The sequence below is a fragment of the Mus pahari genome, chromosome 3 (genome assembly GCF_900095145.1).
Source record: "Mus pahari chromosome 3, PAHARI_EIJ_v1.1, whole genome shotgun sequence".
Taxonomy (NCBI): domain Eukaryota; kingdom Metazoa; phylum Chordata; class Mammalia; order Rodentia; family Muridae; genus Mus; species Mus pahari.
The window spans coordinates 18,458,656-18,485,427 of record NC_034592.1 but is presented as its reverse complement, the minus strand read 5'-3'; the positions used below and the strand labels follow the sequence as shown (position 1 = coordinate 18,485,427).

The 26,772-nt window shown below is 49.2% G+C and overlaps 1 protein-coding gene and 1 non-coding gene across 2 annotated transcripts in view; both read right to left on the bottom strand.

Annotated features, from left to right (window-relative positions):
* Nucleotides 1-26,772, bottom strand: part of Gpr107 (G protein-coupled receptor 107) — a 60,882-nt gene that overhangs the window by 12,514 nt on the left and 21,596 nt on the right. The window contains exons 7-14 of the mRNA XM_021192394.1: nucleotides 24,631-24,687; nucleotides 23,747-23,857; nucleotides 23,210-23,343; nucleotides 18,680-18,755; nucleotides 17,450-17,523; nucleotides 16,759-16,876; nucleotides 13,784-13,914; nucleotides 10,626-10,669 (exon numbers count right to left, since the gene is read on the bottom strand). Of these exons, the coding sequence (XP_021048053.1) occupies nucleotides 10,626-10,669; nucleotides 13,784-13,914; nucleotides 16,759-16,876; nucleotides 17,450-17,523; nucleotides 18,680-18,755; nucleotides 23,210-23,343; nucleotides 23,747-23,857; nucleotides 24,631-24,687 (745 nt within the window). The remainder of the gene's footprint in view (nucleotides 1-10,625; nucleotides 10,670-13,783; nucleotides 13,915-16,758; nucleotides 16,877-17,449; nucleotides 17,524-18,679; nucleotides 18,756-23,209; nucleotides 23,344-23,746; nucleotides 23,858-24,630; nucleotides 24,688-26,772) is intronic.
* LOC115063763 lies at nucleotides 12,738-12,858 on the bottom strand. Its single transcript, XR_003843635.1, has one exon. It is a non-coding gene; the product is annotated as a small nucleolar RNA SNORA76 (small nucleolar RNA).

Here is a 26,772-nt window from a genome sequence, read left to right as displayed (position 1 = left end):
CTTTGGAAGAACAGTCAGGTGCTCTTACCCACTGAGCCATCTCACCAGCCCAGCTTCTGACCTTTTGACCACTGCCATCATAGTTCCTTTTGGGGACTGCCAGCGCCATTCTCAGCATGGGCTACTAACTTATAGGACCCAGGTTAGCTTCTTAAAGTCTTTGCCTCTATATAAAGGCCTCAGGCTTACATTCCACTGTCCTACCACCCACGTCCTGCTCCTCACTGCAGTGCCCAGGCTGAGGGAGGGGTTTTTGCCAAGCAGTGTGATCCCGCTTGCCCATCCTCCCATCTGCATGAGTGGCAGCTCAAAGTCACCCCTGGGGCAGAGGGTCTCCCTGTGCAGGCAAACCCCTATCACCTGTCCCTGGGAGCAGCGAGACAGGCCACAGGCCAGAGACCTGAGACAACACTGGCTTTAAAGTGTTAATGGGGCTCTATAAAAGAAATCCCACCAACAAACCTCAGACAGTTTGGGGCATCAGCAGTGGGGAAGAGCTGTACCTGCCAGTGGCTCAGTTACTCAGAGCACAGGGCACTTCCCTCTCAAGTGTCTGGAGGCGTGTGAAAACTGACCCCAATCCACTCCTACACGCATTTAAAGCAACAGCCCAAGAGATGTCAAAGGCAAATGAGCTAAACCACTAGGGTATGCATCTTGTTCTGCGCCAGACCATATCATCAGTGACAGAAATCAAAGTGGGCCAGCAGGACAGGTGGCTCAGGCCTACAGAGGCCCCAGTTTCTTAGGAGGCTGAGGGGAAATCTAGAGTTTAGAAGTTCAGGACGAGCAACCTGCCTCAATCAATCAATCAATCAATCAATCAAAGACCACCAGGCAGGGGAAGCCTGTGTTCCTTTGCTCTGCCTCCTTCCCTCTGACTCCAGAGCCCATCATCAGTGAGGGGCCCAAAGGGCTGGTCCAGACTGGCTCTGTCAGCGTCTGTTCTCTCCAGCACACAGTGTACAGCCGAAGTCCATGAGCTAATCAGATGGACACTACAGTAGAGACTGCAGCCAAGCTTGAGCACATGTCAGTCAACCCCAGGTCTCCAACACAGATGCAACCAGCAGTGAGCTAGGACGAAGGTCACATTTCTGCTTGCTTGATAACATAGGCTGCTAACTCAGGCAAGACTCTCCAGGTAAGAGACCCTGACCTCCCTGGACTACTGCAGCAGTCCATTGGGAAGTGTGGCCTGCAATCCTGACACATGCCAGCAGCCCTGGAAAGAGCAGGCTATTGGGGGGAGGGAGGGCAGCTACCATAAAGTGTGTACACTGAGTTGCTGATACCTAGTGAAGCAGTGCATCTCAGCCTGTGCTGTAGGAAGTCCCTGGGCTCTCGAGTGTCTTCCGTGACCTTGGAATGGCGTTACTTATTAAGTAAGAGATGAGTTATCTCAGTGTTGGAAGATACAGGTTGGCAGCAATTCAGGGATTTTGAGTGTGTGTCTGAGGTGGGAAAAAAACTGGTTTTGGTGAATAACATATATTAAATATGCTTGTTTTAAACTGGTGTTGACATATTCAATCACTCCCTCTGAGCTGTACTTGAGAACATGTAGAAGTCCCAGCTGCCCCGTGGGAGGGAGGCACCGGCAGACACTGGGCAGACAATTGCTACCTGTGAGGTGGTCCTGAGAGGAGAGCAGAACCTCTGAGGCTTTTCTGAGCACCGTGTGCTGCAGGAGAGACAGGCACAATCCGGCACACCCACGACAGCACTGGGAAAGAAGGTATGCAGGAGGCTGTGAGCACCAAGGGAGCAGCTCCAGACCTGATGTCCTTAGTGACACAGGGACAAAAGGACGGTGACAAGGCTCTGTGATTAGATCAGGGACTCGTTTCTTTGCCTCTTCTTAAAACCTCTGCTGTAGCTGTGAGGGTTCCAACAGTGCATAGAAAGGTAGGGCAGAGACTCAGTCAGGCTATCCCCACAAGGGAGGGGACTCGTGAACAAGTACAGTGGGGAGGTCCCTCTTCTCTGAGGGCTTCCAGCTGGAGTCTCTAGGCTTCTTTTGGCAACAGCTGTCACTCACTGACTGTCACTTATGGCTCCTACTTGGAAAGTGAAAACTGAGGCTGGACAAGCCTGTCACGGAGAGACACTAAAGTGAAGGAGCTGGGGAAGATTGTGCTTACAAACCCCTAAAGCCTGTTGTTCCTGTTCAAGAATGTCTGGTTAAGAAGAACAGAGTGTCATCCCACCCTCAACCTCCAAGACCTTAACTAGTGGTTTTTTTTTTTTTTTTAAGATTTATTTATCATATCTAAGTACACTGTAGCTGTCTTCAGACACCCCAGAAGAGGCCATCAGATCTCATTACGGATGATTGTGAGCCTCCATGTGGTGGCTGGAATTTGAACTCAGGACCTTTGGAAGAACAGTCAGTGCTCTTAAGCGCTGAGCCATCTCTCTAGCCTCCTTAACTAGTTTAGAAAAAGTAGAATCCTCAAACACAACAGTAACTGGTGAAAGAAAAGTACTGAGTGCAGCTCTGGCCACCAAGTGACCACTTAAAAGCAGCCATGGCTTATGCTCAAGTACAAGGACATGCCAGCAATCGTTACCAGGATGTGACACATGTGGCCTGAGACATGACATCTCAGGTGTCTAGAGTAGCTGGGATGGCATACTAGGCAGGGCAGGACAGCAGATGTTATACTCTGTAAATTCAAAAAACCTCTGTGGCTCCTCAGCTCTGCAGGGCACAGCAAGTCATCAACAGCCACGGTTACTGTCAAGCACAATTCTATTTAAAAAACATGGGGATATAGCCGGGTTGTTACAGTTGTCTAGTGTACACAAAGCCCTGGGTTTGGTCCTTAGCACCAACAAAAATGGGCATATAATCCCAGCACATGGGATAGAGGCAGAAGGGTCAGAAGTTCAAGGTCAGCCTTGACTATACAGTTGAGTCAATGATAGCCTGGGCACTAGGAGACTACTCCTGTAGAGGATGTAGTTCCCAGCACGAACATTAGGCAGCTACACCACCTTAACTTTAGCTCCAGGGGCATCTGCACTATGCGCATCCACCACACATGTGTGTGCTCCAACAGCGCCTGTCACTGAACTCCCTCTGCTGTAAGCTCCAGAATGGCAACCACTGTGCTCTCAGCTCTCTGCTACAGATGTGCAGAATAGACAGGCTGCCATGGGGCTGGCAAGAAGACTCAGCACATAAGAGCACAGCTGCTCTTCCAAAGGTCCTGAGTTCAAGTCCCAGCAACCACATGGTGGCTCACAACCACCCGTAATGAGATCTAATGCCCTCTTCTGGTGCCTCTGAAGTCAGCTACAGTGTACTTATGTATAACAATAAATCTTTTTTATGCAATCTGGAACCCCCGCCCAGGGATGGTGGATCTTCCCACCTCAACTAACCTTACTTATGTGGATAATCCCTCAGGGATATGCCCTGAGACTTGTTTCCCCAGTGATTCTAAGTCTCACAAAGTTGACAGGATTGATACCTGGAAAGAGTCAGTAGGGAATTGTCTACATCAGGTTGGCCTGTGGACGATTATCTCTTGACTGATAGTTGATGTAGGAAGTCCCAACCACAATAGGAGGAACCATTCTATTCCCTAGGCAGGAGGTACAGAACAGTGTAAGTAAGGAGGAAGGTAGCTGAGAGCGAGCAAGCAAGAATCTATGTGAGGCCAGAGAAATGGCTCAGCGGTTAAGAGCACCAACTGCTCTTCTGAAGGTCCTGAGTTCAAATCCCAGCAACCACATGGTGGCTCACAACCATTCATTTCAAGATCTGACTCCCTCTTCTGGAGTGTCTGAAGACTGCTACAGTGTACTTACATATAATAAATAAATCTCTGGGCTGGAGAGAGAGCAACCATACGTAATGAGTTCTGAAGCCCTCTTCTGGCGTGTCTGAAGACAGCTATAGTGTATTTACATATAAAAAATAAACCTTTAAAAAAAAAAAAAAGAATCTATGTATTGATTCTTTCTGCTGTCCAGTGTGAACGTGTTTTAAGTTCCTGACTTGACTCTTCCCAATAATGGACTATAACCTGAAACTGTAAACCTCCATTTCCTTTCTACCATTTAGGCTTTTCTCCAGGGCATTTTTTCACAGCAACAGGAGGAAACTAGAACATATGGCAAACAGGCTGTGGATGTAAACTCGCTGAGTGGGCGAGTGCCGAGCACTGAGAGCTGCTGTCCAATCTCTGACACACCAAAAAACCTAGTGATGAAGGTGCTGGTGATGAGACAAGAGTCAGCATCTAACACGGAGTCCTGGTACGGACTGTTCACTGTCCCTGACACCATGGCAGACAGACCCAGGGCCACTAAGAGGCTCAGAAATGCCACTTTTGAGCAGATAGAATACAGTAGACCTGAACAGCGTGTGTAATCACAATGACCAGCAGAAGTGGCACGTGGCTGTGGCCCCAGGCCTCCCCGTGCGGCTCATCTGTCTCTGAATGTGTGTGTATGTGCACCGAAGTTCACAGCAGCACTGTTCATCATACTCAAGCAACCCTTGACACATGGATGGTGACAAAACTCCACATACATAGCATGGAATATCATTCTGCATTAAAACGCTAGGAAATTGAGGCCTGGCTACAACGTGGGCCGACTTCAGGACATTTTGCTGTGTGGAACAAGCTGGACACAAAAAGTGCACATACCACTAACATGGGGTCCTGGAGCAGCCAAGGCAGAAGGTGTGTGTAGGGGGAGGTGGCATTCCATCAGCAGCCAGGGTGAGGAGAGTAAGGGGGGCACAGTTTCAGCTTGGGAACTCAGAGAACGGTTGACAACCGTGGGAACCAAGGGCAGACCACCTCGGAACCGCATGCTTAAGTACAGTTCACGTTTACTACAGCACAGCGGCAGAAAGAGCAGAGCAGAGACGCTAGGAGGTGCGGCTCAGTGAGAGTGGGATGTCACAGGCCACAGGCCACGCAAAGCTGACAGTGACGGTTCTGGGACTCAGTCCTGGGAGGGGCACGGTTTCCTCTGGGCCAGATACAACCATCGCTGTAACACAGAGCAGTGATGGCCTGTGTGACTCTTACGTGGAGGGCACAAGGCCTCTTCTCTCCCTGAGAGCCCAACTGCTCCTAAGTAGGGAGTGAGCGAAGGGCAGGCTTCTGCCTGCCTGCAAGCCACCCAGCACGCCCTTTGTGCAGCTCCAATAAGCTGGCTGGCTCCTCACACTGGGCTCAACTGCTCCTTTGGTTTTCCTAGGACCTCCATTTCAGGTAAACAGATGCTTCTTGAAGTTTCCTGAGGAAAGAGCAAGCCCAGGAGTCTCACACTGTATTGCGTTAGTGTGCTCCTATTCAAACGACAGCACAGAAGGACAGAAGCTTCCTGTCAAGGGGGCTTAGTGGACACGAGCCCCACAAGTCACACAGAAAGCTTCCCACAGCCAGACATGGACTCACACCTGCAGTTGGGCCCAGCACTTGTGGGGCTGAGGTAGAGGACCATCATGAGTTCTGGACCAGCATGGGCTACAGAGTGAGATCTGGTCTGGGCCAGGGCAAAATGCAGACTCAAAAACGACAAACACCCAAGGCTCAGTAGGTAAAGCACCCGCTGAACAAGCAGGAGGCCAGACATGAGAGCCGATGCAGCCACTCGCCTGCCCAGCCAGTGGCAGGTGAAGACCCCCGGTCTGGGGTACACAGAACTGATAACTGAGGGGACTTAATGGCCTCCACCTGCATGTCATGGTGTTCACATACGTGCAGAAAGATTGGAATGAAAAGCAAACAAACAACTTAATATCGACACACAAGGTCTGTATCTTTCTAAACCCTCAAACAGATCTACTACCCAGACATGGGCTGAGAAGCCACACCTGCAGGGACTCAAGAGCGAACAGAATCACGGCACTGCAGTCACCGTTATGGTGCATCCTGCAGGCTTCTTGTGAACACACCCAAGTAAAGCAGCACCTTCCCAGGAGGTAACCAAGGCCAGTGACACCAGGAATAAACACAAGTGTCCTGTAGAGAGGAACGCCTTGCTGCTGTGAATTTTCACGGGTCCAGATTCTGCCTTTTGAGGCTCTGCACCTGCCTGCCTGCCTGTGACATCACCTGCCAGGTGAACACAGTGTGATGTCATGTATCAGGTGAAGCACACTGTTTCAGTGAACAGCACTGCTCTTAGATACTGAAGCATTTCTTAAACAGATCCACATTGGTGTGTCCCCTCTGCGTGCCCTTAAGGGTTTTAAGAAGCTCTTGCTCACGTTGCCACTGTGAGCTTTCCTATGCTTTACTCTGTACACAAAAGTACAACTTGTGTCCTGGCAATAAGCATTGTCCTTTCTTGAGACACAAGGCTTATGATCCATATACTGCAGGACCAAATGGACTTTCTACTTGCCACCGTGGAGCTGAGACTTGATGACACAAACACTTGCTATGTTGAAACAGACACTCAGAGAACACAAACCTAGCTCACCCCACAAGCAGGCACCAGGGAACAACTTGGTGGCCTAGCTGGAGATGACTCTGAGGGTAAGAGCACTCACTGCTCTTCTAGAGGGGCTGGGTTGGATTCTCAGCACCCACGTGGCAGCTCAGTCTATAAACCCGAGCCCCAGGGTTCCAATGCCCTTTTCTGGCCTCAGTGTACAAGGCATGTATCTGGTATATATACATATGCACAGTCAAAAGACTCGTGCACAGACACCACTGTAACACTTCTGCCCCGTGAGGAGGCACGCTGAACAAAGACCGACTTGTGGTGGTTTGGTAAGAATGGCCCCCGAGGCTCCTCGACTCGGCCTCGTTGGAGGAAGTGTGTCACTGACAGGAGGATCTTGAAGTTTTCCAAGCCCATGCCAGGTCTAGACTCTCTTTTCTCTCTCTCTCTGTAGAACAGGATGTAGCTCTCCAGCACCATGCTGCCATGCCTGCCACCATGTCCCTTGCCATGATGAAAGTGCAAGCAAGCCCCCAATTAAACGCTGTCCTTTGTAAGAGTCATTGTGGCATGGTGTAGTGTTTCTTCACACCACAGGGCAATAACTAAGACTGTACTAATAATGGGCTATGAAGCCACTGTGACACAAAGAGCCCCAAGACAGTGTTGGAACCGTGTTCTGTGGAGAGGTGGCTCAAAATGAGGCCATGCCTCCACCAGCCTGCAGCTCTCCCATCACCACATCTTTCTGAAGAGGATGTAAAATGGAAGGCTCTTTAGAATACTTCCCTGCCTTTCCCTTAGGAACAGAAGGCAAAAAAAAAAAAGGATGACTAGACGCAGGGCCCGTCAATCAGCATATCCCCAAGCCAGTGCTGTAAGAAAGAGCGTTGGAGCAAGGAAGAATCCTGCAGGTTCCAGGGCCAAGCAGCCAGCAGATCTTGGCTGGAGGCTGGAGCACAGAGAGCCACCGCACACTGTCTTACGAGACTCCCCCAGGCGCCTCAAAGCTATGGACAGAGAGCGGCTTCGGCATGTGGTGGGAAGAGAAGAGCAGGCTCAGGCAGCTGCTCCTTCTCGCTTTCCTCTGTGCTTCTCCAAGTTCAGCCAAAGGGACTCCAGAGAACAGGGGTACACACGAGCCCTGCCAATGTTCTCCAAAGGCCACGCTCAATAGCAGTGACGCTTGCTCAGCCTCACTGCGCCTACACAAGCCCGAGTCATGAAGAGGGCCAGTGACAAGGCGACAGAAGAGGAAGGGGGAACATCAGGCTCCAGCTGACCCGGGGTCTCCACACCCTCAACAGACTGAGGCTGGCCATCTCTAAGACAGGCAAGACCCACAGAGAGTGGCCAAGGGGCCGGAGGACCCAACACATACTAGGAACCAGTAGCTAGCGCCTGCCCCATAGGCAAGGCCATACTGTGGTGACACTGACCCTGGCCTGCTAGCCCAGTATGATGGTCCCCGTGCTTCTCTGTGGGAACTTCCTCTATGGGAACATGGCTTCTTTGACTCTGGAAGTTGTGTTTTGAAGAACAAGTAAAGTCCACACTTATGGGTCAGCTCAAAAACACCATGTAGAGAAGACTCCCCCATTCTGTCACTAGCCTTTCTTCTGGACAAGGGGTTCTGTGAGGGTGTAACTCCTAGGTTGGGATGCAAGATCCCTTTTACAAATAGAGAAGTAACATACTGCCACCCAGTGGAAGATATAAGAACAGCCTCGTGTGACCTTGATCTATACACCAACAGTTCTCAAGCTGTAGGCCCTGACCCCATTGAGGGTTAAACAACCCTTTCACAGGGGTCACCTAAGACCATCTGAAAACACAATTATTTACATTACAATTCATGACAGTAACAAAATTAGCTATAAAGTAGCAAAAGAATCACTTTATGGTTGGGGTCACGACAACATGAAGAGCTGTGTGAAGGAGTGGCAGCGGTAGGGAGGTTGAGAAGCACTGGATTAGACAAAGATAACTTTTCTACAGACTGTCTTCACTGCAGGACCTGCCGTGCTGTCTACCCAAGGCTAAGCTCTTTCTTGCCATCCTCAACCAAGAGCACTGTGGATGAATCATCACAAACCAATCTCCGGTCACCCAGGACAAGATGGAGGACAAAGCAGGGGCAGCAAAATGGGCAGAGGCTAGAATGACAAGCAGCGAAAAATGGTAAAAAAAAAAAAAAAAAAAAAAGGGTCAAAGGCCATCACCAGGGGCCCACAAAGCCTAGGAGACAATCAGGCAGAACTTTCCACTTGGGAGCACTGCCTACAGGATGCTAATTTAGAAACACCAAAGCCTGCAGGAAGGAAGGTAGCGTGAGACAGGAGGGTCTCTCTGAGGTTCAGGATAGCCAGTGAGACTGGTCTCAAAGAACAAACACAAACACAAACAAAGAGGGCTGGAGAGGTGGCTTAGTGGTTCTGAGCACTGGCTGCTTCCCCAGAGGACCTGGGTTCAATTCCCAGCAGCCACACAGTGGCTCACAGCTGTCTGTGTGTTACTCACATGGTATATAGACTATATGCAGGCAGAACAATGAACGAACAAACAAATAAATAAAATCTCTCTTAATACACTGAGGACGGGCAGTGGTAGTGCACACCTTTAATCCCAGCACTTGGGAAGCAGAGGCAGGTGGATTTCTGAGTTCGAGGCCAGCCTGGTCTACAGAGTGAGTTCCAGGACAGCCAGGGCCACACCGAGAAACCCTATCTCAAAAAAAAACAAAACAAAACAACCTGCAAAAACCCCCTATGCATTAAGTTATAAAAGCAATGCCACCTTTGAATATACTGTACATACAACAACAACAATGGGCTCAAAACACTCCTGAACATAGATAGCCAGGCAGGCTTTCTCCCAGACTGGGTGATTCCTAACGCTCTCTTCTGCCCATCACAGCGGGTGGGCAAGGGGGTGGAAGTCACAGGCATGATGCCCAAACAAACTGCCTGTGCTCCAGCTGAGGGTGTGATGGGGGGCGGGGGTGGTGGTGGTGTCAAAGCCCTTGGAAAGAAAGAAGAGAATCGAATGACAGAAAGTCTGTACCTCGGCACCTAGGCCTCAACGGACAGTGAGCGGCTCCTATACAGGGCTGCCCAGTGTTGCAGAAGCCTGGACAGCCATATGGGCTATTCTGGGCCCAAGCTGAACAGAACATAAATACGCAGTGAGCATAGTCAGGTCTTGAAGAGAGCTGAACCCTCAAAGCCAGGAGTCCTGTGGGCATGGCAGGGAGGGCAGGCAACTCAGTGGTAATGTACGCGTTGTACTTCATCTCAACACCAAAATCACTAAACAACCCCCCAAAGTAAAATAAAGTGATCTACATTATCAAGCCTAGAAAATGATTTATAGCTAGTATGTTTTCCATATTGTCTAAAATGAATCCATACTTTTCTAACAACAACAACAACAACAACTGCTTAGTGATGAAGTTCTGGGGTGCAGCTAGGGGGGCAATCTCATGTGTTCCAAGAGCTGTTCCCTCACCCTCTGGGCCAGTTCGCAGACTGGTATAGAGCAGAAACACACAGGTCATTCCCTGCTGGGCATCGGCACAGGTGCAAAGGCAAGCTCGCCTGCCGTCATCAGAGCTCGGGGCTGGACAGCAGGCAACGCAGAGCACCAGGCAACGCAGAGCACCAGGCAACGCGGAGCTTTATTGGCCTGAGTCTCTCACTTCAAAGAAACACGGGCACGCACTGTGCTACAGCAGCCAGAAGGAAGCCGCATGCTGCCACCTCCACCTCCAGACCCAGTATTCCCTCAGACCACTGCTCTCCGGCCTTTCCCAGACCCCAACAATCTCTCCTGAGACAAGAGTTCCTATTGGATTTGGTTTTGAAGGGTGAAGACCTTGGACCAGGCATGCCTTTAATCTCAGCAGGCAGATGGATCTCTGAGTTTCAGGCCAGCCTGATCTACAGAGTGGGTTCTAGGACAGAGAAACCCTGTCTTGAAAAACAAAACAAAATTTTTTAGTAATTAAAAAAAAATAAGTAAACTTCACGATCACAACGGCCAGCAGAAGTGACCCACGGCTGTTGCCCCAGGCCTCCCTGTAACTCAGCACCTGCTGCCCCCACAGAGTGAGTCCCAACCCTGCCTATCCTGTCGCCGATCCTATCCCAGTTGTCAGGGTGAATGTCAGTGTAGCCCAAGGAGCATGGGGAGCAGCAGACACTTGCCTTTTCCATCTGTGGCGGAGGCTTCTTGTAAATGCCTGATTGACCTAAAAATAACCATGTGGAGACAATGGTTAGTGGGCGAGCCTGCATTCTCTTCTATTTATGGCTCTAGAAGCTTGGGACCCAAGCCCCATTATAAACCAAAGTATTTGGACCAGCTGACTAGACAGCCCCCTCCTTAAAACAAGAGACCTGTGTCAGTCCACACTTGGCCATTTATGGTGCTCGGGCTGGGGGAGCTGCCCTCTGCTGGCAGAATCAGAGCCAGCAGGAGGGGAGAGAGAAACTTAATTCTGCTCTCATTCCGCAGACTCCCCTGTCCCTCAGAAGACAAGCAGCACTGCCAGGCAGGGAAAGGACCCCAAAAACAGTGACTGCTGGTTCTTAGAAGCTGTGAAGGTCTGAGGCTTGACATGAGCTCACTGCACTTGGTAAGATTCATAAACCTGGAAGAGGCCAGTCTCTAATAACTAATCACCACCATTATGTTCTAGACAGGGGACATTATTAAAGATGCCTTGGAGACAGGCACTGTGGTGCAGGCCTGCAATCCCAGCACTCAGGAGGCTGACAGAGGAGGCCTGCTGAGAGTTCAAGACCACCCTGGGCTATAGTGAGCATCAGGCTGGACAGAGCCCCAGAGTGAATCCCTGCTCAAAAAACAAGACATAAAATCAGAAAGACTTGGAGCTGCAGGTACAGCTTACAGCCACAGAGGAAAGCCTGCATTGAGATTCAGACAAGGATGTGCAAGGGAAGCGAGCCAGGGGTCCACAGGCAGAGCTCCTGTTCTAACGCTGACCCTCTTATCTATAGATAAACCAGTTCTAAAGCCTCAGTAAAATACCCCAGAACTCCCCCAACTTCATGAGAAATGAACACATCACTGCTATCAGCATAAAGGTGATTTATGATAGTGCTGAAACAAGGCTGGCTGAATCAAGTATTTCAAAAATTTAATAGTGCTATTTATTTGTATTTAAATCAATGTATACGTGTGTGTGCGCACACGCACATGTGTGGAAGGCTGGTATTGGTTTTCTCCTTTCCCCATGTGGGTCCCAGGGATAAAACTTGATCTCAGTGGTCCACTGATACTGTTTCTTCTATATTTATTAAAATCTCATCTCTGGCAGCAATTTTCAGAATGTGCACCATAAGGGATCTTGTCATTAGGCACCTGCCCAGTGCTAGATCAAGTGACAAGAAATGACCACTGGTAGCTCTATGCTTACAGTGGTTTGAATGAGAATGGCCCCCATGAACTCATATACTTGAATGCTGTGTCTCCAGCTGGTGGAACTGTTTGGAAAGGATTAGGAGGTGTGACCTTCTTGAAGTGGGCATGTCACTGGAGGTAGTTTTAGGTTCCATTGCTGTGAAGAGATACCATGACCAAGGCAACTCTTATAAAGGACAATATTTACTTGGGGCTGGCTTACAGATTCAGTGATTTAGTCCATTGTCATCAAGGCAGGAATCATGGCAGCATCCAGGCAGACATAGTGCTGGAAAAGGAGCTGATAGTTTTATATTTTGATCCAAAGCCAGTCAGGAGAAGACTGGCTTCCAGGCAGCTAGGAAGAGATCTTAAGTACACTCCCAAAGTGACACACTTCTTCCAACAAGGCCATACCTCCCAATAATGCCACTCTGGGTCAACCATATTCAAACCATCACACAGGCTTTAAGGTTGAGTTAGCATTCTCTGTTTTCTATTTAAAGTCAAGATATGAGGTCTCAGCTACTATACTGTTCTTGTGCCATGCCTGCTTGCCTGCTGCCATGCTCCCAGCCATGGTGGTCATGGACTCTAACTCTCTGAAACCATAACCCTCAAAACCATAACCCTCAAATAAACTTTCTTCTATTTGTTGCTTTGGTCACAGTATCTTATCACAGCAGTAGAAAGTAAGATAATAGTCAGTTGGGATCCATGTACTTCAGTGTTTCAACAACTGCAGACATTAGGGGCAGGATGTAACTCCTGCTCCCAACAAGATCTTCACTACCCAGCAATAGCACTGACTATTCTGGGTAGATGTTTGAGCTGCCTGCTGCGGGCAGGACAGCAGTGCAGCTGGGAGACTGCATGGTAATGGTCGTACCCCATTTCTTTTCTTTTTTTAGGGCCGCCTGCAATGGGCAGGCAGTCCCAGTTATGTGCCAGCAATTGTTATGGTACTGCAACCTAAGCCCTCCTTGTGTCTCAGGTGGGAGTCAAAGGCAGCATCCAATTTCCTTTTTGAGACAGAATCTCATGTAGCCCAGACTGGTCTCAAAATTGTTATGTTCAGAGAATGATCTTGAACTTATGGTCCTTTTGCCTCGACTCCCTCCATGCTGCACTCATGCACCACCCTGCCATGTTTATGTTGTGCTGGGAAGGAATGCATGGTTTCAAGCACGAGGAGGCAGTTACTCTGCCACCTGGGCCACAGCCCAGGCCTCCTAGCTCTCTTCTACTCTGGCAGCAGTGGGGAGGGTTACTCCACCTAAAACCATGAAAAGTCAGAGTGGCTGGACAACATACCAGACAACCTTAGGATTCTAGAAAGCACTGACTTACTGGCATGAGCATTGCCAAAGACCGCGTCTCACTCCTCAACATCAACTCAGTGTGAACAGCTCTGTCAGAAGCAGTGGCCAGACACCAAGGATGAGCAGGAGATGCGCCATCCCCAGTCTGTTCTGCCTACGTGACTGCACTAAAGCAGCAATAGGCTTCTCTCTGCCATGACTTCACCAGAGCACAGCAATGATACCTTTAATGTACAATCAAAGCCTGCCATTTCTGGATCAGAGCAAGCTATTCTCTAGAGCCCAAAACCCGGGTGACCTGAGGGTGGCTCACATTAGTTTATGTGAGCATATGTTTTCATTTTCCATCTAACCTGGCAAGAAAGACGACTCTCCTATTCAGCCCGCCCTTGTTAAACTCTGGCTGACATTTAACATGACCACTGGGCCCTGTGGTCTGTGGTCCAGACCAGCTCTACAGGAGTCTCTTGGGTAACTCTCAGTAGCAAAGGCTTGGGGTATTGGAGTCCCAGAATCCCACTCTGAGCTAGTTATCTGGGGCAGCCTGGGGTCCACAGGGCAGTCTTATGCAAAGAGCTGCCCTGTGACTCTGCACACACTACCCTAGGGTTGCTTACCACACCACTGGGAAGAGGATGGCGCCGCAGCAAAGCAAATCAACCAGGAACAGAGAGTCCTTCCACAGGCCATACTCAGTTGTGCCCTCCTCAGTGGACTCTATGATGATGTAGGCCACGTTCGCCAGGACCTACAGGAAGAGACCCAAAGCATGAGTGCTGTTACGACTGTGGCCCCCGTGGGGTGTCACCCCACCTCACCTGTGCTGGGCCTGTGGTTGCAGCAATACTGTCAGACCCACAAGCTCCCTGAGAACCTTGTCTCCTAGCTTGCTGGCCCCTGAACCTGTGGAGCCTGAGAACTAGCTATGTTGCCATGTGATTTTCAAAGTGGGTATAGATCCTTTCTGCCCTGTCCCGTACCCAACCACCTTGCTAGATCTACAGAACCTCAAGTCTTCTTATGAGGCTCCCTTAAACTGCCATGGAGAAACCATGTGAAGAACAGACAGACACCCAAGGAGACTCACTCTCTGATCAGATCTTCCCAGCCCAGGACACAGACTCCGTGAAGACTATATAACCCAGGGCTGGAGAGACAGCTCAGTGGTTAAGTCTCTTCCAGAGGTCCTGAGTTCAGTTCCCAGCAACCACACGGTGGCTCACAAACATCTGTAATGGGATCAGATCCCTTCTGGTGTGTCTGAAGACAGCAACAGTGTACTCACATAAATAAATAAATATTTTTTTTTTTTTAAAAGAATTTATCTGGCTCTTTCTTTTTTTCTTTAAAAAACAAAACAAAACAAAACCAGACCCTAGTAACCAACAAACTGCAATCAGGCCAGACCCTAGGTCAAGCCTATGAAATCGACACCCTAGCCCCCACAGAAATTTAGATTTCCTGCTTAGTGTTTCCTGACATCATCAAGTTTGGGGTGGCATGTAGCAGTGGGAAATGGAAACACTTTACTCTGGGGCACCCGAGCTACTGGACAGGTGGCACTTTACACCCCTCATAGCTAGGATGTCAATACTCCTCAGGCCCAGTTCTTCCTGAGAATTCTTGGTCCTCAGGGACAATAATTCTAAGTGGCTGATATGGAGAGCAGAGGTCCGAGCGCGAGGGTCCTGGAAGGGGCTAGTTACCAGGCCTCCTGAGGCTCACCTGCTTCCTTCTCTTGTTTCTGATTCCACAGTAAGGCTTCGTCTTGTGTTTTCAGCCCTGTCCTTGGGTTCTTAGCAGACTATGGACAATTTTTCAAGTGACTTAAATGAGACTCCAGTGTGCATCAGGCAAGTTTATGATTTATGGTATTTCCTTTTAGTGACTACCATGAGCTATGATGCAGAAATAAAGCTGAGGCGTGTTGGGGCTGGAGAGACAGTACAGCAGTTAAGTGTGCTTGCCAAGCCATCGTGAGGCTCAGAGGTCAGATCCCAGCATCCAATTAATAAGCCAGGGGTCCTGAACACAGTTATAATCCCAGCTCAGCTCAGAGTGGGATGGAGATAGGACAATGGCTTAGCTTGCTAGCCTAGTCTAGAAACGAAAACCCCAATTCCATTTGGCCCTCAATTTGCAGTTTGCATGATAGACTGTTCCAGAAGCAGTGCCAAGCCACTCCCCACTGTGTTCTTCAACACCATGTTACTCTCTCCAGCTCCGGGTTGGGGTGGGGGAGCTCAGTGGAGTGCCTGCCTTGCCTGTTCAAGGCCCTGGGTTTCATGCCAAGCACCACGAGAAAAACAAAGGAAAGAAGGAGGAAGAGGAGGAGGAAGAAGAGGAGGAATAGAAACTTCCCTGTACTGCCCAAGGCAAAAGGAAATTGCTTAGACTTTGGTCAAGCCCTTCCCAGAGCAGCCCCATGGTCTAAATACTAAGGTCCTTATCTTTAGTTTCCCTTAGTGGAGCATTTGGTGTGGCCTTGTGTGTTCACCATTCTAAGGACTGAGCAGGACTGAGGGCTCCATCATACCCCAGCTCAGGCTGGGGAGGAGCCAACAGACCAAGAGCCCAAATCTGTCAGAAGGGACACCACCAGTAACTCCCACAGTTGGAAAGAGAGTTCAGGTTCTGCCACGGATGGATGCCTAGAAGTGGCCGTGGTGGTTTGGTCACCAGAAGACCTCAGCCTTTGTGTTTCCTCTGACAGCAGTGTCACAGGTATTTGTGGAGATTCCTCTGCCACACTCCTTTTCTTAAACATCCAACCAAGTCCATCTCCATTATACGGCTCTTCCAAATCATTCTGAGTGATTATTCCTCATTGAAAACCTACACCAACTTATCAATGTCACTGGTCTGGTGCGAATCCACCTGCTTGCTAAATGCTGTCAAGCAGCCAATCAATCCCCAGAGATGACGTGACCCACAAGTTTCACTCTCCCTTCCTCTCCTGCCAGCCACACCCATGCTGCAGTTCGAACAGGAGCTGACCTCATAAAAGAAAGGCATAGCAGTGGCCAGACAGCTGGGAAGCCATACCTGACTGTGGTGCCCTCCCTCAGCTCCAGGCTCTGCTACCTTGCAGACTGCTGGTGTAAGATAAGCCATGGGTCCTCTCTTAAGACCTATGAGCTAGTCAGTCAGGCCTCAGAGCACGGCCTCCAAACACAGGTAATGTAATTAATGTTAGCCCTATGGGGGCCACTCTTGTACTCTACCTTGCAGGAAAAAACTCACTGGTGACACTCAGTTAAAAATACTACAGGGCACCCACCAGGGCCTACTCATTAACCTCACTGAAGCTAGAGGCACCTGATGCAGAAAGCATGGGCATTTGTCCTTCAGTTCTCTGCAGCTTCCTAACCACAATCTAGTCATCCCGGCCTGTCTGAAGACGAGAGGCCACCGGGGCTCCGGCACACACCTGAAGCCTAGGTCTGTCAGCAGTCAGAAAAGGAGCCCCCATCCGCAGCCCACAATGATATCAGCTCAGGTTCCCAAGTGAGCTGACTCCCTGCAGACAGGCCTGGAGCTGAACCCTGCCCAGAGCCAGGGAGGACGGACAAGGCAGCCACAGTTCCTGTACCTGGAGCGGGATGACAATCATGAAGATCTTCTTGTCTTTATCAGACAGGATGTGCTTGATGAAGGCCCAGCCAGTGCCGATGAGAGCAATGGTGATGAACAGGAGTGCGCCCTTTAGCCTGGAAGACAGAACAGTTCCCAGGTACCAGCAGGCTCGGGAGACTCCATTCCTACCGGACATCCTGTCAGCTCATTCGATGACTCTACAGCCCCCATTTCTTCTTCTTTTGCTCTGTCTGCGTGTATGCCTGAACACCAGAAGAGGGCACAGGATCACATTATAGATTATTTTGAGCCACCATGTAGGTGCTGGGAAATGAACTCGGGACCTCTGGAATTGCAGCCAGTGCTCTTAGCAACTGAACCATCTCTCCAACCCCCCCATGTATGTATGTATGTATGTATGTATTTTGAGTAACCCAAGCTAGCTCAAACTTTTACTCAAAATGCAGCCAAAGATGATCCTGAGCTTTTAGTCCTCTTGCCTCTCCCTCCCGTCCTGAGCACTAGGATCATGGGTGTGCACCACCATTCCTTTTTTATGCAGTGCTAGGGATGGAGCCCGGGGACTCACCAAAGCCTGGCAAACCCTCTCAACTGATTCATACCCCTATCTCTGGCCATTAGTGTCTTTGTAAGCCACTTCATGGTGCAGGCATTAGCAGCACTGTCTTATGGACCTGCATACTTACAGGTGAGTTATGTAGTATACAACAGCCCAGCCTTCAATCGGAAAGCCCTGCGAGGAGATGTAGTGGTAGTCGATCTGAAATCAAACAGCTGTGTTTCAGAGAGGCTGCGCCATGCACCTCAGTGCAGGGTAAAGCAGCAAATGACTCATCCTTGGGATGAGGAATGGGTTGTGCCCACCCACCCCACTGTCTAATACCTCCCTTGCCGAGATACCAGCCAGCACATGAGTGTGCTAACACTTGGAAAAGTTGACAGAGGTGTCAATGACCTAACACCTTCTCAATTCACACTGGCAAACACTCTCATTTTCAGCCAGGTACGCTGTCTTGAAGTCCTACTGCTCCCAGTAAGACAACAGCCAGCTGGTCAGTCAGAAGATCTACACAGTGACCTGGCATCAGCAATCTAAGTTTGGATACTTAGAGCTGCAGCACATTTCAACTTCAGAGACTGGCTGCTAGCAGGACGAGAAAAGCTGGCCAAAGCACAGACTTATTTTCTAAAAGTTGTCTAGATTTTAAAGTGGCTCAGGGCCCTCCTGAGAATCTTTTAACTTAAATCCAAAGGGAGAATAGCCAAGCAACTTCTATGTCCTGTTTCCATAACCGGACGTATTTTTGCTTTCTTCTATGACCCATTTTCAAGTGCAAGAGAACCTAGCACTTGCTTTATGTACACCCCAAAGAACCCTGACCCCTAAATCAGGGAAGCCTCATTTTGATGTGCACTAGTTCTCAGCAGTCAAAGCTCAGTTCTTGTGCTCCTGGTCTTTGTAAGACTTGATTTACCTACACTGAACTTCACTGGGATACAAGGATGCTTAGTAAAACAGGGGAAGCTCAGGAATGACCTATGGGGGCACTCTCATCTCTAGATGACAGAAACAAAGGATGTCGGGGGAGAAGTGTTTAATATGCTTAGAGACACCTATGATCCCAGCATTCAGGAGGCTGAGCCAGCAAGACCACAAGGTTCAAGGTTAGCCTTGGCTATGGTGTGAGACTGTCTCAAAAACAATAAAAATATTAAAAGCCAGCATTCTGGAAAGACTGTGGTCTATAGGTAGGATGCAGGCTGAGCTCACCCATGGCCAGCTCTCTGCACAGAGGGGCTTTATGGAAAGCACACTCCTGTCCTTTGTCTCCCACCTGACCCTGCCTTCAACTTCTTTCCCCACTGAAATATGTACATCCATCATTTCACCAGTGACCCCAAATGCTAATACATACTGCATGGAACACCAACGAGAGAGACTTGGTGAAAGGAAGGGCCGCCATCAACCAGTGAATTTTAAATACATCATTCCTATAAAAAGATAGAAGAAGGAATTAAAAGACCTCCACTTCCCCAAAGGCAACTACAGTATCAGGGACTTCTTTTTCCTCTTTCTTTCTTTCTTTTTCTTTCTTTCTTTCTTTCTTTCTTTCTTTCTTTCTTTCTTTCTCTCTCTCTCTCTCTCTCTCTCTCTCTCTCTCTCTNTCTTTCTTTCTTTCTTTCTTTCTTTCTCTCTCTCTCTCTCTCTCTCTCTCTCTCTCTCTCTCTCTCTCTCTCTCTCTTTCTTTCTTTCTTTCTTCCTTTCTTCCTTTCTGTCTATCTCTCTGTCTCTGTCTGTCTCTCTCTCTCTTTTCCTTTTTTTGAGACAGGCTCTCTCTCCTAAATCTTTTTAGGAAGGATTAGGAGGTGTGTGTGACCTAGCTAGAGGACTCCTGCTGGTTGGCTCTTTGCTCTGCACTTATGGATCAAGATGTGAGCCTTCAGCTACTTCAGTGCATGCCTGTGTGCTGCCACACCCCACCATGATGGTCATGGACTCTCTCTGAAACTGGAAGCCTCAAACAAGCTCTCTCTTCTATCAGTTGCCTTGGTCACAGTGTTTTATCACAGCAATAGAAAAGAAACTAAGCCAAGTCCTACGGCATTTCCAGCACAGTTTCATGCAGTACCAGAGTTATGCACTGCAGACAGGTGTAAGGTCTGCTGAGGCATGCTAAGATGGACATCTGCACAGTGTACCAACGTCCTCCCTGAAAACCACACAGAATCAGCCATACAGGAATAAGAAGGGCAGTCCTGAAGACAACATGAAATCCCAGAGGAGACAGAAAATGAGATGTAGCTGAGGATGTCTGAGCCCAACACAGACGGCCTGGGAGCTGGCTGTGGTGACAGGTGAGGAGAAGTGCTGACGTCATGCCCTTCCTCCCCCGTGAGCAGCCTGGTGGCTCTACCGGGCTCTAGGCCACCCTTGAGCTCCAGGCATTACATTCTTCCTCTATGTCCACCCCAACTCCTGCAGGAAGGAACTCAAGGCTGTCTTAGAGACAAATAAGACTCTTAAAGTACACAGAGCCCGGACATGTGCACACCGTCACACATGAAGACGCTGGAATAGCACAGTAATAAGCACATGAAACAGGAGCAGGATATTTATCACCAAGGGGAGTGAAGCAGTGCGACAGATACGACAGTGCAGAAGGAAGACCCACACACGTACACAAGCTTGATGGAAGAGAAAGCCAGTCCAGCTTGGTGGGAAAGGACAGACTACTTAGTGATTGTAGTGGCAAAAAAACATCTGGGAGGGGGCTGGAGAGATGGCTCAGCGGTTAAGAGCACCGACTGCTCTTCTGAAGCTGAACTCACTGTCTGCTTCTTTAGAGCGATAAAGATGAGCTCAGCTGTGAATGAAAGATACCTTGTGACCCGGAATCACAAAGGGCCCACAGGACCCAAGAAGCATGGCCCCAAAGATGAAATTAGATGGTGGGGCTCCATTACAGTCAAAACCTTCATTCAACAACATGCACTGCTGACAAGCCTAGTCCGTAATGACAGGAGGCAAGCAAGATATGCATGTGTAGCCAGACAAGGGACTGATCTAGAACACGGAAGTCTTTTCTTCATGTAAAGCAGCTAGACAACGAGGAAATCCAATACACAAGCAATATAGGCCTGCAGTGAGCGTCCCCAGCAACCCAACAGTTTATACACACCAGACTGGTTCACATCAAGAGGCCACTTATAGTGAGAGGATGGTGACAGAGCTCAGCTCCCAGGCAAAGTAGGAAGTGATGCAGCTATGAGGTGGGCAACCTGACAACACTCAAGGAAACTTTCAGAGGACAGGTCCCTAGGAGAGCTCAGAGGTAGGAGACAAGGCTACCCCAGCACTCTGGAGCAGCACAGAGACTGCAGCTGGCAACCTGCGTGCACTCCTGTCTCTCAAGATGGCAGGGGAACCCATGAGGACGCAGCCCATGGAACGTGGAGGTGTGGCTAAACTCAGCCATCTGGATGCAGACAGCAGCAAAGCTGATGGGAAAAGTCTCACTAATTTATATTTTTTCCAGACAGGGTTTCCCTGTGCAGCCCTGGCTGTCCTCACTAAGCAAATCAGGCTGGCCTCGAACTCTCAGAGATCTACCTGCTTCTGCCTCTCAAGTGCTGGGATTAAACGTGTGCACCACTACCTGGCAGTGTCACTGACAACTTCAAACAGTAGTATCTGTAGACAACACTTTCTGTACATTTAAAACATACACAAAACAAAAGCCCAAAGAGCCACAGACATTACTTATGAGAATAAACAAATGTCCCAAACTATCTAGTCAGCATATTGGGGTGACTTTCTGTGGTTGAGAAGTGGGCGAGGGACAGGAAGTAGTGGGGGATGGTCAGTTGGGAGAGGACCACAGAGAGATGATGAGAGCGCGCACAGCCTGATGCACACGGGGCTTCTTATCTCCTGGGTACTCTCCTGTTCTGGTGACTCCGCACTGATGCCAGAGCTGTCTACTAGTGAATGGCAGTGGCTTTACCCAGAATACAACACTGCCCACAGGGAAAGGCCACGCTCACATCCTGGCCAGTTTGACTTTCAGTCCCCAATTAAACACCCATGCTGCGACAATGAAAGGCTCAGAAGTCATGGCGACCTGACCTTGACTGATTTGGCCCTGATAACCTTCATCTCTGAAGTGGCACAGCTCCACCCCCCTGAAGAGCAGCCAACTTTCAAGCACTGCCTCTCACCCTGTAGCCAGCACTGCTTGCTCCCACTCTGAGGTGCACAGCATATAATCCTGAAAGGAGAGACAAGCACCAGCAGGCAGCCCTGACCTCCAGCCCCAGCTCAGTCAGGTAACTGGCTATCTCTCTCTTCCACTCTCTGGGCCTCAGTACATTTATGTGACAAAGATGTCTCATTCCTCTCAGCCCTAACAAGAGTCCTAAACACCTCCTGCATGTAAAATATATACTTCCAGTCTACCAGCATTCACTGGCTGTCACATGGGATGCCTTAAATTGCATCTTTTTGGATAAGTACACATCCACTCACAGTTAAAAACATGACTGGCACCAATCAGATCAGCCCCTCTTAACCACCATCTTAGCCAAGGGAGCCGAGACAGTGACACTGCCACTGCTGAGTAAAAGAAAGGAAACACCAGGGAGTGTGGGCAAGTGAGCAGGTCCGCAAGTACTCACTGCACAGCATTCTGGTGCAAAGACAGAGCAGAGCTAAGCATGTGAGAGGCTCGGCAGGAAGAAGGGCAATTATTACTGCTCCAGTGCTGCAGCTGAGGGACAAGGCACAGTGGAGAGGTAGCAGGAAGTCACAGGCAAGGTGTGCCTGTCATGGTACAGGCCAGAGGACAACTTGCCGGAGTCAGGTCAGTTTTCTCTTCTATCATGTGGAACCAGGGCACTGAACGCAGGTCGTTAGGCTAGGCAGCAAGGGCTTTTACCCACTAAATGATCTTGACAGCATGGAACATTCTTTTAAAAGGACCCATATCCAAGACGCTTGAGTGTCCATTAAAATGCAATCAAGACACCAAGGGTTTCAGCTTCTGCTCCAGTGCTCCAGGGCGAGGTGTCTGGGGCACTTAATTATTATGTGAGTTTTAGGTAACATTGTTTTGCACATCCCAAGTCTAGAAGCCTTTTAATGTAAAAAATGTTTTACACTAGTTTGTTCTAAGATTTCTGGGCAAGGAGACAGAATTCATACCTACGCAGTTATGTCCCTCAGCAACAGAGCCTCAGGGTTTTGGGACAAGGGTCCTGGTGAAAGGCAGATGGATTCCAAATGGGTTTTTCCCAGAGTCAAGCTCCTGGTGGTCAACAGAGAAAGTCCAAGGAGGCTCTCAGCCGATGCTTCAGAGCTAGAAGCTTTAAGCTTCCACTCGGACAACGACTGACGTCATCATTAACTCCTCTCAAGACGGGCGTCTCCTGGAGCTGGAGAGATGGCTCAGTGGTTAAGAGCACCGTCTGCTTTTCCAGAGGTCCTGAGTTCAATTCCCAGCAGCCACATGGTGGCTCACAACCATCTGTAATGAGATCTGATGCCTTCTTCTAGTGTGTCTAAAGACAGCTACAGTATATTCATATTCATAAAATAAATAAATCTTCAAAAAAAAAAAAAAAGATGGGTGTCTCCTAAAAGGTGCCAACCCCACACTCTCTGCACTGTATCCTGGGCTTCTGCTCCTCTGTAAGGACGACACCGTGGTAAGGACGACACTGTGTGTTTGGGCTGTTTGTGTGTTTACTCTAACATCTGGATCTGCTTCCAAAACAAAACACTAGGAGTGAGCCAATAGCACAGTAAGCAGAGCCTCTCACTAGAGGCCTAGCCTCTGGGTCTCAGGGAAGACACCCTAGAAGAGAGCAGGGCTGCTCAGTGCCACCTCCCCCAGGGATAAAATCCAGGACGATGAAATCTTGCAGCTCTCCACACTCGGAGCACCTACCTTCTCTTACGAAGGATGTGAATCCAAATGGTCCCAGACAGAAAGAAGAACAAGGCCATGGAAACATATAACTTGGGGAGAGGGATTTCCCCAGCAGAGAGGTAGCTGTCAGGGTTCTTCTCGGTGATATCAATCTGAAACCAACATAAGGTGCATCCCGCTTAGAAACAGGCCGCCTCTAGTCCAGAATACACACTCACAGCTGTCTCACTTCTTAAGAGCATGTGTGCCAGCCTGTAACAAGCAGGTTGCTACTGTCTGGGCTGGAGGACACACCCCACCCAGTCCTCTTCAGGAGCGTCCTGACCAGCCCCACGTCCTCGCAGTAGCGGTTCACAGACCCTCACCCCAATGGGTGCTCTGAGGATGCGCAAAGCCCTGCTGTGTTGCTAGCACCAGGACCAAAGCAAAATAAAACAGAGAGCCTCTCACAGAGCCCACCCCGGCCTAGTGCCCAGAGAAGCGACTGTCTCACCCTGACAGCATCCCTACGGATGTCCCATGAGGTACCCTACGGATGTCCCATGAGGTACTCACATTTAGGCTGAACGAGGCCTGCTCACCAGGCTTCACGTTGCTGCCTGGGCACTTGTGGAAGTAAAGGCTGTAGAGGCCTTCCTGGTCATCGGTGCTGATGTTAAAGAAGAACTGGAAGGGAGGAAGAAAGAGGTCCTTACAGTTAGGGGCCTCAGGAGACAGAAGGTTAGCCCCAGTCTTGGAACCCCCAGTACAGAGGTCAGATAGGTGTCCTCATCCTGTGAGCCTCTAGTACTTTCTGCCAGTGCTGAAGCACAGACAGTGGTGGAGCCATGTGGTGATCACCTGTGCCTACTCCCTGGGCTCTGTAACTTCACTTCCACCATATCTATCCATCCATGAGGGTTCTGCTGAGGTCAGCAGAGACAGTCAAAGGTGAGACAGCATCTCATTTTCAAGTCAACAGACAACTTTACTTTCTCAGAAGTGGACTCCATCACCCACTAATTGTCACAGTGATCAAAGGTCCTATGCACACAGGACCAGTGTGTGTCACTGTGCCACTGGAGGCATGTTCCAGCTCAGTGGCTCTTCCAAGTGAGCACATGCACAAGCTGCATGGGAAAGCAACATGTGACACGGCCAGGAGGTCCTTCCAGGTATAGAACTGCCAGCCTGAGTGGGAGACGCAGACTGAATGGAGCGCAGAAGGGCATAGAGACCTAAGCTGAGTGGGGCTGGAGTCTGGGCCTGTTACTTCACTGCATTTTCACAAGGTTTCCCAGGGTCAGAGACTCAGAACTTGGTTAGCAGATGGAGCTAGCAGCCTGGTGGTAGGAGGGGGAGTGGTCCTGCAGGATCACACACAGGGAGTTACTGTCCCTATAACCAAGGCGCCAGTAGAGACTCGAGCTTTCATATGGCATAAACGGAGTGAACCTTACCTGAAATGAGACCGTCCCGTCATTCTTGTGAATTGAGAAGGATCGCTCTGTGATAGCCTGAAAAGACACAACAGTGGCAGAAAACGTGCTTAGGAAAATCAAAGCTAATGGGGGTGGGGTAAAGAGAATGCTCAGTGATTAAGAGCTCAATGATTAAGAGCACTGGCTATTTTTTGTATTTATTTATTTTATATATGTGACTACATTGTAGCTGCCTTGAGACACACCAAAAGAGGGCATTGGATCCCACTACAGATGGTTGTGAGCCACCACGTGGTTGCTGGGAATTGAACTCAGGACCTCTTGACGAGCAGTCAGTGCTCTTAACCGCTGAGCCATCTCTCCAGTTCTGAGCACTGGCTATTTTTACAGAGATTCTGAGCTCAATTTCCAAACACAGCAGCTCGCAGGTGTCTGTAATTCCAATTTCAGAAGATCTAATGCCCTCTTCTGGCCTCTGTGGGTACTGAATACATCTGATACATATCCATACCTGCAACACAAATACTTAAAAAATTAAAGCTAAGCCTTAAAGTCTTTAATCCCAGCACTTGGGAGGCAGGGGGCAAACCGCTGAGTTTTAGACCAGCCTAGTCTCCCGGGCAAATTCCAGGATGTCAGGGCTACACAGAGAAAAGCCCTGTGTTGAAAACACAAAAACCAAGAAACAAACAAAAATTAAAGCTAGTAATCTGCAGAGATGACTCAGTGGTTAAGAACACTTGACATCCTTGCAGAGAACCCGGATTTGCTTCCCAGTACCCACAGGGTGATTTACAAACTCTAATGACAGCTCCAGAGGAGCCAACAGGATCTCTCCTGGCTAACACGGGCTCAGACACACATATGATGTGTATACACAGATGCAGGGAAACACTCACTGTGCTAGCTAGCTTTACATCAACTTGGTACAAGCTAGAGTCACCTGAAAGGAGGGAAACTCAACTGAGAAAAGCCCCTCCAAAATCTGGTTTGTAGGGCATTTTCTTAATTAGTGATTGATGGGAGAGGGTCCAGTCATTGTGGGTGGGGCCATCCCTGGGCTGGTGATCCTGGGTTCTTCGAGACAACAGGCTGAACAAGTAATGGGAGCAAACCAGTAAGCAGCACTCCTCCATGGCCTCTGCATCAGGGCCTGCCTCCAGGTCCCAACTCTGCATGAGCTCCCGTCCTGACTTCCTTCAGTGATGGACTATGATGCAGAAATGTGAGCCAAATGAACCCTTTTCCCCAGCTTGCTTTTGGTCATGGTGTTTCTTTATAGCAATAGTATCCCTAACTAGGGCAGTCATACACATAAAAGTAAGTTAAAGCTAACTAAAAAATCAAAACAAGGGGCAGGAGAGATGGCTCAGTGGTTAAGAGCACTGACTGCTCTTCCAGAGGTCCTGAGTTCAATTCCCAGCAACCACATGGTGACTCAACCATCTGTAATGGGGATCTGATGCCCTCTTCTGATGTATCTGAAGACAGAGACAGTGTACTCACATACATGAAATAAATAAATCTTTAAAAAATCAAAACAAAAAAACCACCAAATCTCTTCTCTAAGCACTGCTGACCTTCAAGAGCTCCCTGACAAGGCCACTCACTGTCTTTCCAGATAGAGCTGAGATTCTGTCTCAGAGAAGGCAGCTCCCCTTTCCCATTTTCTTCCTCAGTTTCCTTCCTTCTTGGCTACTCTATAACTCCCTCCCTGGTCTTCCTGGGAGCGCCTCTCTACCTAAAGCTTTTGCAAGACCAAGGATGCTGCCCTGGGAAGAGCCAAGCATCCTGCCTACACCCTGCTTCCAACTCTCAACAGGAGCGCTGCCATCTGCAAAACGATTAATACCAAGCCATGGAAGAAAGCAGCTTCAAGCACACAGGAGTGAGAGACACTCTGGTGGTTACACTGAACGAAGGCAATGCAAGAATACATCTGCATTGCTTTGTTTCTATAAGGCTCCCTAAAGCTGCCATCTACTGGACACAGGATGACAAAGGGGCAGGAGAAATCTTTGAGGGGATGAATACATCCACCATCTTTTTTTTTTTTAAGATTTATTTATTATGCCGGGCGTGGTGGTACACGCCTTTAATCCCAGCACTCAGGAGGCAGAGGCAGGCGAATTTCTGAGTTCGAGGCCAGCCTGGTCTACA